This window comes from Lichenostomus cassidix, chromosome 6, assembly GCF_008360975.1.
Source record: "Lichenostomus cassidix isolate B80296 chromosome 6, HeHo_3.0, whole genome shotgun sequence".
Taxonomy (NCBI): domain Eukaryota; kingdom Metazoa; phylum Chordata; class Aves; order Passeriformes; family Meliphagidae; genus Lichenostomus; species Lichenostomus cassidix.
The window spans coordinates 20,946,120-20,964,182 of NC_139487.1; the positions used below are offsets into that span (position 1 = coordinate 20,946,120).

At 37.5% G+C, this 18,063-nt stretch overlaps 1 protein-coding gene across 8 annotated transcripts in view; it reads left to right on the forward strand.

Annotated features, from left to right (window-relative positions):
* Positions 1–18,063, forward strand: part of KAT6B (lysine acetyltransferase 6B) — a 106,094-nt gene that overhangs the window by 66,676 nt on the left and 21,355 nt on the right. For all 8 annotated transcript variants that reach the window (XM_085065586.1, XM_085065587.1, XM_085065584.1 and 5 more), the window contains 3 exons: positions 893–1,034; positions 4,067–4,228; positions 7,662–7,755. In XM_085065586.1, coding sequence (XP_084921712.1) covers positions 893–1,034; positions 4,067–4,228; positions 7,662–7,755 — 398 coding nt within the window. The remainder of the gene's footprint in view (positions 1–892; positions 1,035–4,066; positions 4,229–7,661; positions 7,756–18,063) is intronic.

Here is an 18,063-nt window from a genome sequence, read left to right on the forward strand (position 1 = left end):
GATCTGTTCCAAAATGCTCTTGCATAGTGTTACTCAAAAATGCTTTTTTTGTGTGTGTGTGTGGTGGGAATGAGGGATGTGTCATGTATAAGTAATATAAAAATCAAGGGCTAAAAAATATAGAGAGTGTTTCCATTTCCTATTATAACCACTGCTTTTAGAGTGTTAATTTTTTATTTAATTTTAACTTTTAATTCCCACAACTTATATCATACTGTGAATGAGTGAGTTACCTATTCCATCAGGTAAATTAATCCCAAATAGAAGCATAATGATGGATAATTATTAGTATGAGGCTAGAGTGGGATGACACCGTAGGAGGCACTGTGTCTCTCAGCTGAGTGCAGTGGGATTACATCATTGAACAAATAGTTTAAACTACTTTTTATGATGTTCATGAACTTTCTTAGGATACTGGAGTAGTGCAAATTATGACTATAATCCCAGGATGTGCTAGTAACTTCAGAGCAAAAATAAGGAAAATTGAAGGGAAGGAGATTCACAATAAAGGTGAAATTTGAAATGTTACTCCAGTGTGCTTCCTTTTAATGGAGACCACAGCAAAAGCTTAGGTGGAGTGTTGGAAAGGGGATGTAACTGAGATCTACCAGAGGCTGGACCACAAATTCACTGACCACTGCAGAACCCTATGGAATTAAGTTCACTGTGATTGATTGATTGAATCTGGTTTGTCATATTTTCTTTTTCTGAACACTTGTGTGTGAATGTTTAATCATTCACTCTAACTCTGTATTATTTATTTAGTTATACTTTAGTAGCGTTTACATATGGTACCTTGTATTTGAATGGGGAGGGCTTTTAATTTGTGGTAATTTTGTTTACAGAATGTAACAAACATTTGGTATAAAATATCTTGTTAATTTTCCTACAGATTACCAAAGCTTTACCTGTGTGAATTCTGTCTTAAATACATGAAAAGTAAAAACATTTTGTTAAGGCACTCAGAGAAATGTGGCTGGTTTCATCCTCCAGCCAATGAAATCTACAGAAGAAATGACCTTTCAGTATTTGAGGTAGGTGTATCAAAAATATAAACTTTTTGAAAGTAACCAGTTTGTAGATGTTACACACCAGCTGTAGAACTAGTGAAAAGTTTAACATACTTAAATACTTCCCTGGAGGTTCTTCTTACACTGCAAAACCAAGTTGAGATTCTGCTTATACTGCAAAAACGAGTCCCTCTTCCCTATTCTGTTCTGCCTTGCCATGTTCATTCATGATTTGTACTTGTGCTTCATGCATTAGCCAACTTCTTTAAGATACTTGATTAACGTGAATCTTAGGGCTTCCTCTGCAGTTCTCATCTTTGACTGGTTTGCCCTTCCCTTCTCAGCAAAAGAACCTCTTGGCACCCATTAATTTCTGGCTGTTTGAGTGTCTTGCGTATAGGGAGAAGACTAATCATAATATGGGTGCTCCCAAAGTATGAAAGCAAGTAAAGCAGGTTCTTGTGTGTTCTAAAATCACAAGTGTAGCTACTAAGTGCTTTTGCCTTCTTTTTGGGTGTTGGAGAAACTTGCCCTGAAATACAAAAAATCCCACAACCTCAACTTTGGATTTATTCATCTATATTATTCTTTTGGGGGATGATTTCTTTTAAGTTTGAGGTTTTATGGATATCCTGGACAAGAGAATCCCGTGTTTCAAGTAGAATACCTGCAGTTATTAAAACTATGCCTTAACTGGTGCATTCCTGTTTTCAAGCATTCTGACAGGTAGTAATAACAGAAAAGAGTGCTGGGGTTATTAGCACTTCTTTTGAGACTGTTTCTCAACAGTGTTACTTAGATGCGTATATTGATAATTTCTCTTTAATTGCAGATATCAGATTCTTCTTCAAACTTGTATTTTCAATTTGTATAAATGTCTGTTGTACTTGGTCAGTGCCATTATCTGTTCAAACAATGTAGACACAGTCTTGAAGTCCTTTTTTAAGTTAGAACAAGATCTTTGTATTTGGTTTGTTTGGTTTTGTTTGTGCTATTAAAAAAATAGTTGTTTGTGTCAAGGTGGCTTCCTTCCTGACTTGAGCAGGTTTTATAAATACTGTAGATCTGCCAGCAAAAGACTTACGTTGTAAATAGACTTACCTCTTCTTCCTATCAAGAAGTGAAATTGCCCTAGACTGTTAAAAATAACTTGGTTTGTCTTTTAGCAGGTGCAGTATACAATAGGAAAAGTGTGCTTTCCCACTCATTTTTATTAACTACTGCCAACATGTGAATGAAAAATTCTTGAAAAAGTAAAGTAAAATACAAAGAAATACTGAGAAAGGGAATGGATAGGTGGGGGATTGCTGCAAAAAACACATGGAAAACAGAGTATTGCAAAAGCAGTTTCCCAACTTTCTCCACAGCTTTTATGCCCTTTGTCTGTTTTAGGTACTTCAGTAAGCACTTGTGTTAAGCCTTTTGAAATAAATGTGGTTGGTTTGGGTCTTTTTATTTCAAAGGTTAATGTCAGTTGTCACCGATTAGTAGAAACTTAGTCATTAGTTGATGTTCTTCTTCATAGATCCTTTCAAGAATTCTGTGCAACCATTTTCTTTTAGGCAGAATGAAGGGTTTGTGGTTTTCTTCATGCTTTGTGTTTTTGAGAGAAATGGAAATAAGTTTGGCATTTTGTGATTTATGTACCTCTGCCCAGAGCATGACTTTGACAGATTTGAGAGCAGACTTTGACATAGCTTTGCTACTATGCTGTAGCCAAGCAACTTTTGACAGATGCTTCCTTTTGAGCTTGCCGTCCCTCTTTTTCTCCCCCTTCTCGCATTTAAAACTGATGAACAAGCTGTGTTTGCCTGAAATTTGAGAAGTTTTTTACATTTCTGTACAAATGTTCTTACTGAAAAAGACAGCTCACATAATCTGCATTTTCAGGCTTATAGCTTACCCAGTGGTGATTTCTGCTTACTTAATGTCCAGATTTAATTTGCACACTTGCTAATAAGTGTGAAAAGTAATAAAAAGCATCTGGACAATGGAGTGTGTTGTAAGAGGGCTTGATGTATTCGATAAGCCCTTATGAGCTGTATGCAAGTTTCCTCTGATGCCTTTAGGAGCAGTAGCTATTCATTGAATGTTTTTTCTTCAGTCCACTTAACACAGCTATGCTGCTGATGTTCCCTTAAAATCCCTAAATATATCCAAAAGGTTGGGTTTTGCTGAGATTTGCTTGGATTCTTACTCAAAACAAATTAGACTAGAAGACTGCTGCTTTTTCTGCACAGTGCATATAATTTCTCTCTCTCTGAATTAAATACAGCTACTGTCATTATCCAAAAAATCAGTACAAGCAAGCCTTTCTATTAAGAAGATTATTTCAAAAATGTGGTTGCCTTTGACTGAGCCTTTCCTTTCAGGAAGTACCTAATTGATCTAGGAAATCTGCATTTGTGTCTGGCTTTTCTGTAGCTGTCTGAATCACAGCTTGACTCTTTACACTCATAATATACCTAGACTAATTGTAGTATTTAGCCAGAAAATTTACCTCTCTTGCTCAATAGCGTTTTAGCCTGGCATAGAAATTTTGTCTTGTCTAATTTATTCAAAACATTGGTGTGATTGATATGTAATTTGCTATTCATTTATTTGCCTTGCACCTTAAGGATTCAGCATAATACATTTCTTTGTTTGGGTTTCTTTTAAAGTTGTTGTACACCACTGCCTTCTAGCAAACCACAGTTTAATGCAGTTTTAACTAGTGCATTTTTATCTGCCAGTCGTACTCATTTTTATTCCAGGAATAAAGTGAAAGAGGTAAGTCTATCTTGAACAAATTAAAAGGTGAAGTTGCTTTGTTTAGTAAATCCTGATACTCAGAGGTTACTTAAAAGTACAAAGTAATTAACACTAACTGGAGAGTCCTTATTTAAGAAGAAACTGGGGCATTTCTCTTCTGAACCTTGATGTGTTCTGTTTGGTTGTTTTTTTCTTCTAACACCATACTGTTCATGTTTTCTTCTAGGATATGATTGATTCAATAAGTTATTTTGTCCTAACTTGTTGGTGTCTTGGAAATAACTGCATCTGTCTTGCTTTTCTAGGTTGATGGAAATGTGAGCAAAATTTATTGTCAGAATCTTTGTTTGTTAGCTAAGCTCTTTCTGGACCACAAAACCTTGTATTATGATGTTGAACCATTCCTCTTCTATGTCCTTACAAAAAATGATGAGAAAGGCTGCCATTTAGTTGGATATTTCTCTAAGGTAAAAATAAAAATAGTGGGTTTATTTAATATTTGTAATTTCCTGCTTTCCTTAATACTTTTGCCAACAGCAATGAAAAATAAGAAATTTGGGAAAAAAGCAAACTCTCTATAAATCTTAAATATTATATGCATTGTCTCAAATACACTGTACTTTCTTGACTCTGACTGATGCAAATTAAGAATGCTTTCAGCCACATGTTTTGGGGTGGTTTTTCTTGGTTTGGGATTCTTGGTTTTTAGTTTGTTTTGTTTCCAGAATTTGTTGTGGTTTCAGTTGAATATTTAAATCTTTTTCCTCCCCCAACATTTTTGCATTAGTATGCCAAGTTTAACTTGTAAAAGTTGCAGGTACTTGGAATGTTGATGTGTTTTCATGGCTTGACTACTAGCAGTTGGAGCTGGCTATTTAGATGTAAATGGGCAGTGATGTTGCTCTCTTGTGTGCAGTCTGATCTAATGCAATTACTTGCTGCTCCAATGTAAGAATTCACTGCCTAACTTCATGGTGGCTGCCTTGTTTAGAGTGGATGTCTCTCGGTTATGGCTGATTTTGAAGTAATAGATGACTGCTATTGACAAAAATAATAAAGTGGACTATTTTGACAAAGATGACCAAGAATGGTGAAGTATAGTTAGATGTGCCTGCAACAGGAAAAGCTTCCATTATTGTCCATAATTTGCCCCCAAGGGATGTGATGAATAGGTACAATTACTCAGAAATTCACTACTTCCTCATCCTAGTATTGCTACCTCCTATTGACTATATATTTTCTTTCCTGGATAAGTGATTCTTGAAAAAGTAGTAGTTAGGAGAAGCCCAAAAGTCTTGTCAGAGTATCTAGATATTATACAATAATCTCCTGCATGTCTGACCACATCTTTCCGAAAGGTGGGCATTGCTGGAATTAACAGTGAGACATGCAGGCACAATTTACACTGTCTTTTGTCAGTCAGAACTTCTTGTGACAAACATGTCAACTTTGATTTAGGCAAGTATTTTCTCTGTTTATTTAAGGCATTGCCACTTAAGGTGAGTCTCTTGATTTTTGTTCCTTATCATAGAATTGTTAATGCTAGAAAACAGCTTTTAGAATGAGTCCACCTGTTACCCCATCACTGCCATGGCTGCCACTAAACTTCCTTCTGTAAGCACATCTAGCCTGTGTGGATTCCTTTGCCCTGTGGAATTGCATCCTAAGGGATTTTCTCAACCAGCATCCTAAACAGGCCAAAGTCTGCCCTCTGGGAGTTGAAGGTAGCAGTTCTGCTGACCCGCCCCATTATTTCTTCAAGAAACAGAAACTATAATTTCATTATCATTGTGCCCAAGATGACCTCCAGTTGTCACATCACCCCCAGGCCTCTGTTCACAAGCAGCAGGTCCAGCTGTGTACCTTCTCTGCTTCCTGAACTCACCAGCTGTATCAGGAAGTTAGATTCCACATACTCCAGGAACCTCCTAGTCTGCTTCTTCTCTGCTGTGCTGCATTTCCAGCAGACATCTGGTAAATTGAAGTGCCTCTCAAGAACAAGGGCTAGTGGTCATGAGACTAACCCCAGCTGCTTATAGAACAACTCATCTGTCTCTTCATGGTGGTTGAGTGGTCTATAACAGGCTCCCACAAGGATATCTGCCCTGTCGCCCTTCCTTCTGATTCTTGCTCAGCAACACTCAACACTTTCATCACTGATTAAGCTTCAGACAGTCAAGACAGTCCCTAACATACAAGGCTACCCCACTGCCTCTTCTTCCTCACCTCCATTCTGAAGGGTTTATAGCCATCCATTTCAGCACTCCAGTTGTGTGAGTCATCCCACCATGGCTCCATGATGGCAGCTATGTCCTACTTTTCCTGCTACACGCTGGCTTCCGTTTACTCCAGTTTGTTGACCATGCTGTGTGCATTGGTGTATGTGCACTTGAGTTGGGCTATTCAATCCTGCTGCCCTTTTGGGGGGTAGCAGCTCTAATTCCCAAGTGACCGTTGTCAGGTGCTTCCATGGTTTCTAACACATCAGTAACCCTTGAATCCTTGCTGCCACATGGATCTCCATGTCCTACCTTTACTGAGGTGGGCGAGGGAAGGATGTCGCTAGCACACCCTCCCTCAAACAATGGGTGCATCTTCCTCCTCCACTTCACCCCTGTTGCTGTTGGCCAGTCTGTGTTGATCACAATGTGATCTGATGATCACAAATGCTATCACTACCAAAATGTAGATAGTAATGTAGGGGAAAATCTTTATCTCAAATTATTGCATGTCATCCATCTGTGTCTCCCTACCCCCCCTTTCTTTTTGAAAGAACTTGTGTGTGTGTGTGCTCCTACTGGCAGAAATGCTCTGGCTTTTCTTACCTGGTTGTAAATGTGTTGCCAGGATGTGGACTTCTTACTAGTAGCAGTCTTGAGAGTTTGGGAAGCCTGTGCAGAGAAAATGCATAATCGTACTGTAGCAACTAAGAAAACTTGTGAAATATGGCTTGGATAGCTGATGGAATATTTGGGAATGAATGTACTGGCATGTAATCCTGTCATGTCATCACTGGCCTAGTGTTGTCTTGTGTGGAGGCTGAAATGATAGCTGGTGTCTTAAACTATTCATGTGCTTACCACAGCTCCTTGTCAGTTATGCTGAACTGGATATTTCTGGTTGCTTTATTTGGTCTCCCCCAAAACTGCCTATTGATGATTTTTGGGGTATAATCTTTGAAAGGTAATAAAGCTCTTCCTTCTTCTCAATAAGTTGGAAAGACCCTATAAATGTCTATAGTTAGAACGGCTTCTTAATCTTAGCTTCTATTTTCTCAACAGTGTAATATTTGCCTCCATTGCATGTATATGACTTCGTTCTGTCTGAAAGCTTTTGTTTCTGAGCATTGTGCCTTGATTTGGGTTCAAGTGAGAAGCATTTAGCTTTGAAAAAGTTGGTATGCTTCAAATATAACTTCTTAGTTCTGTACATATGGGGCTCTTCCCCTGCACCCTGACCACATATTCAGAGAGAAGACAAAGTAAAGATGAAAACCTGCAGGCACTTGTAGTGTAGCAATTATAGAAAATACAACTTCATCATTTGTATGGATACTGTATTCCTCTTTTGTATCCTTGAGAGAATGGTCAGTGAAGCATGAAAATATTTCCCTCTTCTTACTGTCTTCCTCCTTTACAGCATTTAAACTTTATTATGCTGTTCAGACAATTTATTTAATTTTTACCATGCTGAGTGGTTAACTAATTAAAAATATTCTGAAGGGTATGTTTGATACTTTCTTCTTAAAATTAGACATTAACGGAGAATTATTTGACTTTGGTACTGAACCCATACATCTGTTCACCTTATTGGGATATTTTACAAGGACAGTAGCAGGTGCAGGCAATTGCCCACTTCAGCAGTGCTTTGACATACTTGATCTGTTTCTCCTTCCCACAGGAAAAGCTTTGCCAGCAGAAGTACAATGTCTCCTGCATAATGATCATGCCCCAATACCAAAGGCAAGGATTTGGAAGGTTTCTCATTGATTTCAGTAAGTGAAGTGTTTTATTTACACTTGTGATCTAAGGAGCTGATGGCTGTTATATAAAAGTGTAACATATGAAACTTTATTTAACTCACTTTGTTGTTTTTATCAGTAGATAATGGGATTTCTGTTTATATTTACATAGGATAGAAAAGCTCCCTGAAGTGAAAAACTTAGTGCTGCTCTGTTATTGTACTCGAGGAAATTGAGAATGGATCTCTCGGCAGTAATATTAGCTCACAAAGCTATTACCCTGAATGAATTGTCTAAATTACTCTCCATTTTGCTTTGCTCATTAGTATAAGAAGAGGCAATTATTTGTGATTATAGCTAAGAAGGTGTTAGTCCAAGACATTCTCTCCATTCTAATATTTCTAGGTTGTATCTTCTTTTAGCTAAAAACAAAAAAGCTTTAATTGAAGAATTGTCCCATGGAATAAATGTGCTTTGGTTTTTGTGTTCATCACTTTCTAGTGAAAATTGTTACCAAAAAAGGGTGTAGGCGTTCATGGCTGTACATGTACTTGCTGCTTTATTTTGCTGAGCTGTCTTACCTGTTAGACAGTTTCAGGCATACTTGTTTAAATATAATTTTATTCCCCAAATCTTAAAGGTGGAATGGAACTCCAAACAAAATTATCTAAGGAAACTTCTCTGCTGAGTGTCCTCATTACTACTGAATCCAGCTTTCTACTGTAATTTATAGGGAGGATGATAAGGAGTTAGAGTATATTGTATGTGGTTGCTTTTCACTATTATGTTTTATAAAGCACTGCAGAATTACATGGCGGTAGAGATAGTTCAGATAATAGGATTCCTGCCCTGAAGGTGTATGCAAGAACATTAAAATGCAAATAATAATACATTGCAGTATAACAGCAGGACAAAGACAAGAATTTGTAACTGTAGAGTTTTCAAGTTCTGTGTCTTGCAGTGTTGTACCCAGCATGACTGTGCTAGAGTGTAAAAAGATACTTAGTATGTTCCATCATTGTATGGCTTTATCAACAGCCTTTACTATACCCCTGTGAGTTAGGTAAGGATGGTTCTGGACCACTTAATCCACCATTGAAATGTAGCTGTCACTGGAGTGGAACACAGCAGCTGTTCCATTGTGTGCCTTCTGCAACCTTTTAGCAAAGGCTGTGAGAAGTACCACATATTTCTGGATCTGTGGAGAAAACTTTAAGCTTACTTTAGGTAGAAATTGGCCCTGTTTTAAGATCAGAATCCTCTTTTTGCAAAAGGAGATGAGGAACTCTTAGTGGGCACTGGTAAGTGCTTCCAGGCTTTTGCTTTGTTTGTTACCCTATGGTGTCTCTCTCTCAAAAAAAAAAAAAACCAAACGTTATTCTGGTTGAGTTTGCAGTAGTTGTAAATACAAAACTGATGGCACAGCCATGAAGCGCCTTTTGCTTATGCTGTGGCTAACAGACTGCCCACTTCATGAGCACACAGTCAGTCCTTCAGGACCTTTCCCCAGTGCTTGGCCTTCGTTTTCTGGACAGAGGTTCCTGTAACTGGGAATCAGACCGTTTCATTTGCCAACAGAATGAAGAGCTAAGAGATGACTGAAAAAGGCTGGCTCTGTACTGTGAGTAAGATGCAAACTACCTGAAACGTAGGAAGGGAACTGCTTGGGGCTGTTTTTCCCTAGATGTAGAAAAGAAGGGAAAACTTTCAAGGCTAGTTTTCCTATGTTGTATTTATATCTTTCTGCTCGAGAGAGGCTGAATGCTATGAAATGGGGCATAGCTTCGTTTGAATTAGTGACCCCAAAGTCTGTTTTGTAAAGGAAACCCCTTCAGAATTAATTATTTACTCTTTTTCATGGAATTTATGTGTTTCTGCCTTCTATATTGTGAGTGACTAACTACCATCTTCTTTGTGCTTTACTCTTTCTGTTCACTTGTGGTCTCCTGAGTATAAATTGCTCTAACTGGTCTGAGAAGATATGATATAGAAAACCCCAGTTATTATTCTCAACTTGAACAGACCAAGTTTATCATAGTTTAAAGCATTCTTTGCTGGTGACATTATCTAGACTGTCATGTTCTCATAAAGTCATAGCAAGATAAATTTTATGCTCTGAATGTTAAGTCTTCATTTGTTATGTGGGTAATGCTTGTAAACTGCTCTATTTTGAAATCTGTGAAGCAGTCACTGGTACTTGTCTTTTTTTATAACAGTAACCAGAACAGCTTTTAGACTATAATAATAAAAACTTAACTGAGCAAGTAGTTTTCAGAAAATGATAGTTACAAACCACAAAAGGGAAGGTTTTAAGAACTGTTTGCAAGCAGTTGACTGCTCACATTATTCTGTATATATCTAGACACTTGATAGGCTGGAAAGAGCACAGCCTTTAAGCCACTACGCGACTTCTGCCTTGTCAGCAGTCTGCTGAAAATGTAGTTTGTGGTAAAAATTTGCTTCTTTTTTGGTAAGTGAAATGCATTTGTTTGTTCAGACTATGATGCATTCTTTTGTCTTGATCTAATTTAATCTTCACAGATGAGTCTTATATGGTCATGCTGTGACTTGCAAGGGAAAATAAATTCTTTCGTTTTGCTAAAATAGATATTTGTCTTCTGACCATTGATTTTTGTTTTTTACGACTTAACATTTTCATAACTACATTTAAACTTACCTCTATTTCATATCAAAACTGGTAACAACATTATTTCTTACTCTGTAGACACCAAAGGTCTATCTGTCTGTTTCTTCAGGAATCTATAATCTCACCTATGGGAAAGAGATTTTTTAAAAGAGGAAATTAACTGTTGTGAAAAGCAGGTGTGCTGTAAAATAGCTGAGTTTACTAGTCTGATTGTCTTCAGCATTAATTTTATTTGTAGTTTTCTGTATGTCATTCATCATTAAAATAGAAATGTTGTTGTTAAGACCAAAAATATGTGCTCTGTATGTGTTCTTAAAGCCTGGTAAGACTTTTTTTTTTGTTAATTGTAAGGAAGTTAGAGATTTTGGCTGTGATAGAAACTTGTTGGGCTGTTTAGAAATCTACAAAAGTTTAGCTATAAATATTTGTTAAATGGTTAAACTGTTGATTTGTAAAATTGAAGACTTGATTCTGCTTCATTTTGCTTAATTCACTAAGACAATCAGTTTAACTGGTCTTATTTTCTTGAAGCATGTCATACTGAAGACAAAATGGTTGACATGAAGTCTGCACTTTGTTTAGACTAATTATGCTTTATTCAATACTATTTAATAAGAGTTGGTTGATGTTTCACATAGGGATAGGGAACCTAATTTTTACTTGGAGTGTAGCTAACATACAAAGCATTTCCTGAAAATGAATAAGGGTCTTAATTTGCTTGTTATATTTATACCTTCCTGCCTTTTACAGGACCGAAACTTCTTGCCAAACTTCTTGGGTTTGGGCTGTTTGTTTTGTTTTCATTTCCTTGTTGTTCTTGTATTCTGTGGGGTTTACTGGATTCTGATTACAGGGTTGCACCTGAGGGTGAACAACTGACTTCTGCATCCATCTTTTGTATTGGCTGTAAATAAAATTTTTGGGCAAGTAAACTGCAGCTGAAGCTGATCCAGAAATAAACCAGAAAGCAGGATTTATTGTATAAGAGCCTATTCTGGATTTGTTTCATTTGAAGTCCTTTTGCAGTGATATACAGCTATTATTCCTGTCACAAGGATTGCATGTACTTGCATTTGGGTGAGCCTTTGTATGTCCTCTGTCAGTTCAGCCTGTAGTGCTGCTGTCGTTTTGACAGTGCAAGCACTGAAGCTGCAGTGTTGTAGCTTCTCTCTGTGCAGACCCATTTCTTTTATAAACTTTAGCAGCTTCTCTATGCCAGACATTTTTCTTTGCTTTCTTTATTTGAGCTCTTGCAAAGCCTGGAATCTTCATATGCTTTCTATTTCTATTCATTAGACTGCAGTGCCAAAACATATTACTATTTCTTTATATGGCATATCTAACACAGAGTTCAGTATTGCTAGAATGAAATACAGCAATATGTCATATTTGTTTTCTGTAAGTTTAAAGTCGTCTTTTGATTCATACTTCTTCACAAAGCTCATCTTGTCACAGTCCCATATTTCTGCATACTGGATTGCAAATTCCATGCTGGAGGCCTAGCCAGCAGTTGGAAGAAAAGAAATGCATGTGACTGTTAGGATAAACCTTTCCAACTGTGCTGGCTAGGATGTTGACAGTTCATTTGCATTACAGTAACAACTGGGCTTAATGCTGAGGAGTAGCAAAGTCCTTTTGTAACTTGAGGGTGTTTCTGGTCCAACTGATTGTAGCAGTTTATTCCTCCTCTTCAGAATTCCTTGTTTTCATTTGGTTTATCTGTTCATTGTGAAATTATTATTCTTGCTCAAGAGATGGAACATGTTTTAAGGATGCTGGGATTCTGTTTGGGCTAAATACATTCTTTCTTTTGTGGGGTTTTTTTTTTGGTTAATTTGTCTGAATGTGTGGGAAAGTCAGTGCTGATTTTTTTTTAAACTTTTCTATCATTTATTGCACGCAATTTGAACAGGTTGGATTTTTTTGACCATAGTTTGACTTAACCCCTGATTCTCCTTTAGGATGTGTAACTCAGATCTTTTGTGAGAAAACCATGGTATGGAAAGGCAATTCAAGTCTGGCAGAAGTATTGGAAGAAGCTAATTTATGTTACTTTATTCTAGTGTAGGAAAATTTTTATTCTAGTGTAGGAAAATCTACTCGGGTAAATGTCCTTGTTTGCTCATTTCTGCAAATCTGGTGTCTGTTTCCTGGTCAAGTGTTGGTTTTTGTTTCTTGTTCCATTCAAACAGGTGAGTAAATCTTCAAGCCCTGATTTGCATAAGCAGCAGGGTAACTAACAGCAGTAGCAGCACTTGTGCAAGAGCTAAGGTGTAGCACCAGGGAAGGCAAGGCTCCAAAAAAATGAGAGGAACAAAAAAAAATTTGCTCTACAAGTAAGAGAAAACTGTTAATGAAAAGTTACTTCTTTCCTCCTAAATACTTTTCATGAGTAAGTATCAGAGCCATTGCTAGAGAAAGTCAGTTCTATTACTGATAATTTTATATTGGTAACTGAGAGAGATATCCACTCTTTTGCTCAATTAGTGGCAGCAGTCATTAATCTACATGGCTTCTCAATAGTATTTATTTGCTATTTACAGCTTTGAAGAACTTGATTGAAGATCTGGAACTAAGGCCTGTTTCTTTGCTCTCAGTTCTGATCCTGTTATCTTGACTGCAAATACCTACAATCACATGTTCACATATAACCATTTAGGGGCTTTTGAGCACAAAAGCTGAATCAGTGAAATATTCTGGGCTGCAAGTGTGTGGGGAGTAAGTACAGATGTCCTTGAAAGTGTTAGTTGTACGTGATACTGTATACACTTTCCTTGAGAAGTGAGGGATGGTGATGGAGTACTGAATAGGCAGAAAAAGGATGCATAGCTTTGTAAAGTGCATTCTTGAATTCCTTCCAGTTTGCACTTGTTTGAGAAGATCTGCATCTCTCTATGGAAATATGGAAGATGTTCACTGCTTAGTGCCCAGTCATGCTAAAGTGGTAAGCATTGTGTATTGAGTCCAGAGAACTGCTTTAGGCAGAGATGTTTTCTGTCCCATAAGCATCTACAGGTAGCATAAACCTGTAGTGATGAGAATGGGGACAGTGTATTTATTTCTTACAGCCAGCAGTTTTGAGATAGTTTTGAAACAAGCTGAAAAAACTGCATTGTGTGAAACATAGGTTAGTCTTCAGGCACAGTTTAAGGAAACTGAAAAGGATGAGATTTTCTTCTGGTGTTTAGTGCAATTTTGATCTTCCAAGAAGTTTGTTAAAAAGCTGGTCTAGCCTGTCAAATCAATGTTTCTGTCAAAGGAAGGAGGTTTGGTTTCTGCTAAGCTTGAAGAAGAGTGTAAAACTCAAAAAGAAAACTCTTTATTTGTTAATATGCTCAATCCAAACAGCATTTACTCCTACAGGATCGGCTAATTATTTCCAACTTCCTTGTGGCTCCTGTACTTGAAAAGCTCTGTTTTCTGATGGAGACAAAAGGTTATTTTTGATTGAAAGTAACGATTCCTTTCAAACAATTTTAGGCCTAATTTTCTCACCCGTGTGCATTACTATGTCTTGGGTTTTTGCAGTGTCTTCAGAAGGAGTCCAGGTTGAGCTTGCCATGGCTAGTTGAAGTTTGGGCAGGGATCTCTTCTAGTTTTGTCTTCCAAAGTGGCTTTGTGGTGCTTTAGTGTATCAAGAAGGTTTGAAAATGTTGCTGTGCCAGAAGATCTATTTTATAACTTGCTTATCTGTGGTTCTTAGTACAGCATTCTCAGGCTTTCTGCTTTAACAGCAAATTAGACTACTCCTTTGTTGGAAACCTGAAAAGCAGTGATTTTTTTTTTGTGAAGCACCATGTTTGTGCAGCCATCCAAAAAAATCTAATTGAGCAAAAGTTAAAACTAGTAATGGACTAACATGTGGCCTCTCATTTAGGGCAACATATTGCTAGCATTTGGGAAAATGTCAACCCTGTTTGGAAGATGAATGACTTTTTAAGTACAATAAATGTGTTGGAAATAAGTGGTGGAATAGAGTAAAAATGCTGCCTGAGGTTTTTACAGGGCCTCTGAAAAACTAGTGTATCAGTAAAGGAAGAGTCTCTGAAAAGGTGACAGACTTTCTTCGTTGAAGTGTTTTCATTTTTTGGTAGGAAGCTAAAATGAGCAAAAGGCATTACAGTACGGAAATGGTGCTGTTTCTTCTTTAAAGCATACTTGAAAATTGAAACAATGGCAAACTATTAAAAGAAAAGTGCTGTGAAGGCAAAAGAGAGCAGAAGTCATGAAAATATATTTTTCTTCTTTATTATGATGAATTCACACAGTTTATTTGCTTTGTGTAGCCTTACTTGTTGGTAATTACCTGTGTAGATGTTTCTTAAAGTAACATGGTGAAGAGGGGGTAACTGATTTAAAACTGTTGAGAGGGAAACAAGACATAGATCGTGAACTGGGAAAACTTGTGTTCTTTTAGTAATTAATGAATTAACTTCTGGGAAACAAAACAAATTCAAAAAAATGTAAAAGTGGGTGATGTAACAAAACATAAGTATTAGGAGAGATCAGAGGAGGTGTGTTCACGTGTGTGGCATCTAAGTTCTGGTATGCTTATGGAACTGCTGGGAGCCACTGTGTGATACCTGCCTGCCGTTTAGAGCTAGGCCTAAGCTGCAGGAGGCTGTGGAAGTGGTTGGATCTATTTGTGTGGTATGTGTTTATATAACATTGATAGCTTTAATATCTTTATGAGACATTATGTTGGCCAGAAAGTATTATTTTGGAGCACCTACTTTAAGAAAAGCATAAGGAATTTTTTTAATGTCCAAGTACTTTAATGAAAAATGAAGTAGAAATAGCATTTGAAAAATTAGGGTGTCTGTGGAATGATGAACTCTTTCTGTAAAGACCTCTTACACTGTTCATTTCTAAAATGTGATGTTAAGATGTTTTACAGTTTGCTCTAACAAATATTGAAATGTAACAGAAATACAATCTAGGAATAAACACACTTTTTAAAAAGAGTTATTCACAGTCATACTTTGTTGTGTTCTGTAAACAGAATTGAGGTGGAGATGAAGTGGGACCATGGGGGTTTTTTGCAAGATAAAATGTATTTTAACTAAGGGCATTTGAGCATTTCCTTTCTTACATTACAATCCTGAAAATACTGTTTTGTTGATGCTGGGGGTGTGGCAAACAGTGGAAGGTGAAAATGCGGGACCGAGGGTGGAGAGGAACAGTTTGTTTTAGTAGACTTTATTGGAAAGATGTATTCTCAAACTACACTTAATGCAGATTTAAGGATCTGTGTAAAACAGGCCTGTTGCATTTATTAAATGTGGTGGCCCATGTTCAATCATTCTGTGTTGTGGGGTGTTTTACTACTGACTTACTTGTGTACCCCAGTAGAGAACACTGTGTCAGTCTCCTTGTTGTTTTGTGTTGGTGTTTTAACAGATGCACTGTGTCCAAATGTAAGGTTGAATTACCTGCTTCTTCTATATATTCTTTTTCTTTAGGAATGAATTCAAAGTGGCTGTGAATTTGTGAGGGAGCCTGACTGCTGCTGCTTACTTTCTGTTCTTTTCTTGATGATTGATTACATTGCTGACCCCAAGGCTTGAGTATGGCCTCTCCTAAATAACTAATAAGGAGCATTCTGTCAAGCTGAAACTTAGATGAGGGGGGAATGAAGATGGATTTTGAATCAAGTTTAGTTGACTTAAGATTATTCCAAGAAAATCAGCCTCTTGGGATTTCTTGGCATCACTTTTATGTAGCTTTAAGACACTGTACATTTATCAGAATTGCAAAAGAAAGCAGACATGTCACTTCAGATACAGAAGCTAAGACTGTTTTAACTGAAGAGCATCTTTATTCCTGATAGCATTGAAAACAGTAAAAAGGCAAGGCTAACCATGGTAAGAATGATAGCAAGTATTTGTTGGATCAAGCTGTATTGATAGGGCATTAGTGAACATAGAAAGCCATCTGCTGGGGACTTGTGGCTGTAAACAGATTTTAATTAGGTAATGTGTCTTTAATCATTAAAATTTTTACAGAGGGTAAGGTAGCCTGGGAAAACAGAAATTGTCTAAATTGGTAGCAGTCAGGTTAGGAAAGCCAAAGCCCTGATAAGGTTAAATCTGTCTGTGGACATTCAGGGCAACAAGAAAATCTATAGATACATTGGTGATAAGAGGAAGGATAGGGAAAATATGAGCCCTGTCTGGAAGGAAATGGGACACCTGGTTACTCGGGATATGAAGAAGGCTGAGGTACTCCATGACTTTCTTGCTTCGGACTTCAGCAGCAAGTGCTCCAACCGCATGGCCCAAGCTGGAAGAAGGCGAAGGCCTGTCACCCTGTTGTTAAGGCACAGAGAGACTCTTGTGGACTTCTTAATGGATGTCTTGTTTCCAATGCCATCATTTTTATCTGTCAGTTCTACCTTCTTTTAAAGAAATTTTATTTTTCCCTTGTTTGCTGCTGTTTTGTGTCACAGTAGATATTTAGCAGATTATTGTGTCTTGGGCTTAGTTGTTGAAATGTGCTGTAATAGGTACATTTGTGTTCGATGCTTGGTAGATAATGTACACTTTCTTATGCAGTTTTTGTATGTGTTGACTAACCAGGTATTACTATCAAATTTAATAATAACTTTCTTCACCTGTTGTGGCTTTTTTCCCCTTCTAAATCTTACTTGGTTAATTCCCTGGTATATGGCATGCTTTAGTAGAGCAAATGACCAGCAATGACGTTTTGCAGCTCCCATCAGACAAATGCAGCTTGCATCTTTTGTTGTATCTTTTGGAGTGTGTGTGTCATGACCACTGACCTGAGCAAACACAGTACTTGCAGCAATTTCCTAGATGTGCATTTTGGCTTCTCAGTATTCAGCTCTCTGTTTAGCTTTTGTTCATGTTGTTTAGTACTACTAGGCTGGCTATCCTTTGTAGGTATGAATAAAATTATAGGAAAAGCTCTTGGGCTCTGGAACTTTACTCTAAAACTATTAAAACCATCCCTGATACGGTTTTGGTCCAGGGCATCTGTCACTTTTCAAGTGTGATAACAGTCTTCCTGAGCCATGAGTCTGGGAGAATTATGTTAACAGCCAGGTTAACACTCCAGCTGAGAGTCAGAGCTTAATGGTAGGGACGCCATCTGTCTGTGCTGCTTGGCCTCCGTGCCATGTAAAGATTCTGAGCATATTCAGTGTACTTGTTATATTAGGCACAGCCTCCTAGGGCCATCTTCCTGTCTTGTCACTTGGGTCTTGTAGAGGTACATAGAGCCTGGGAGAAGGCAAGCAGGTAGTATTGTCTAAGGAGCACATGAGGTATATTTTCAACCCAATGTTCATGTGCTGTCAGCATTAAACACCGGAAGGTAAAGGCAGTTCCTAAAGGGAATTCATTCAACAGTTACAGCTGTATAAACACTTTACTGCTCAGTGTCATTTATTGAACAGTTTTTAAAATGTAAATCTAAATAACTTAAGATAGTGCTTATAAAATCAAGAACAATACAGTCTTGTTAATGATCTTCTAAACCACTTAACCTACTCACAAATTTATTCATCCAATTGGTATTCAAGACTGATGCCCTCTGCACATACAAGTCTTGCTTTTAAGGGTACTTCAGTTCTCTTTCTCTTGCTTATGCTTTCACTCTGCTTATAAGTAGTCCACTTCATGCACAGAACCTCCACTCAAGGGGTTTACTGGCAACTGGCACAGGTAAAATAA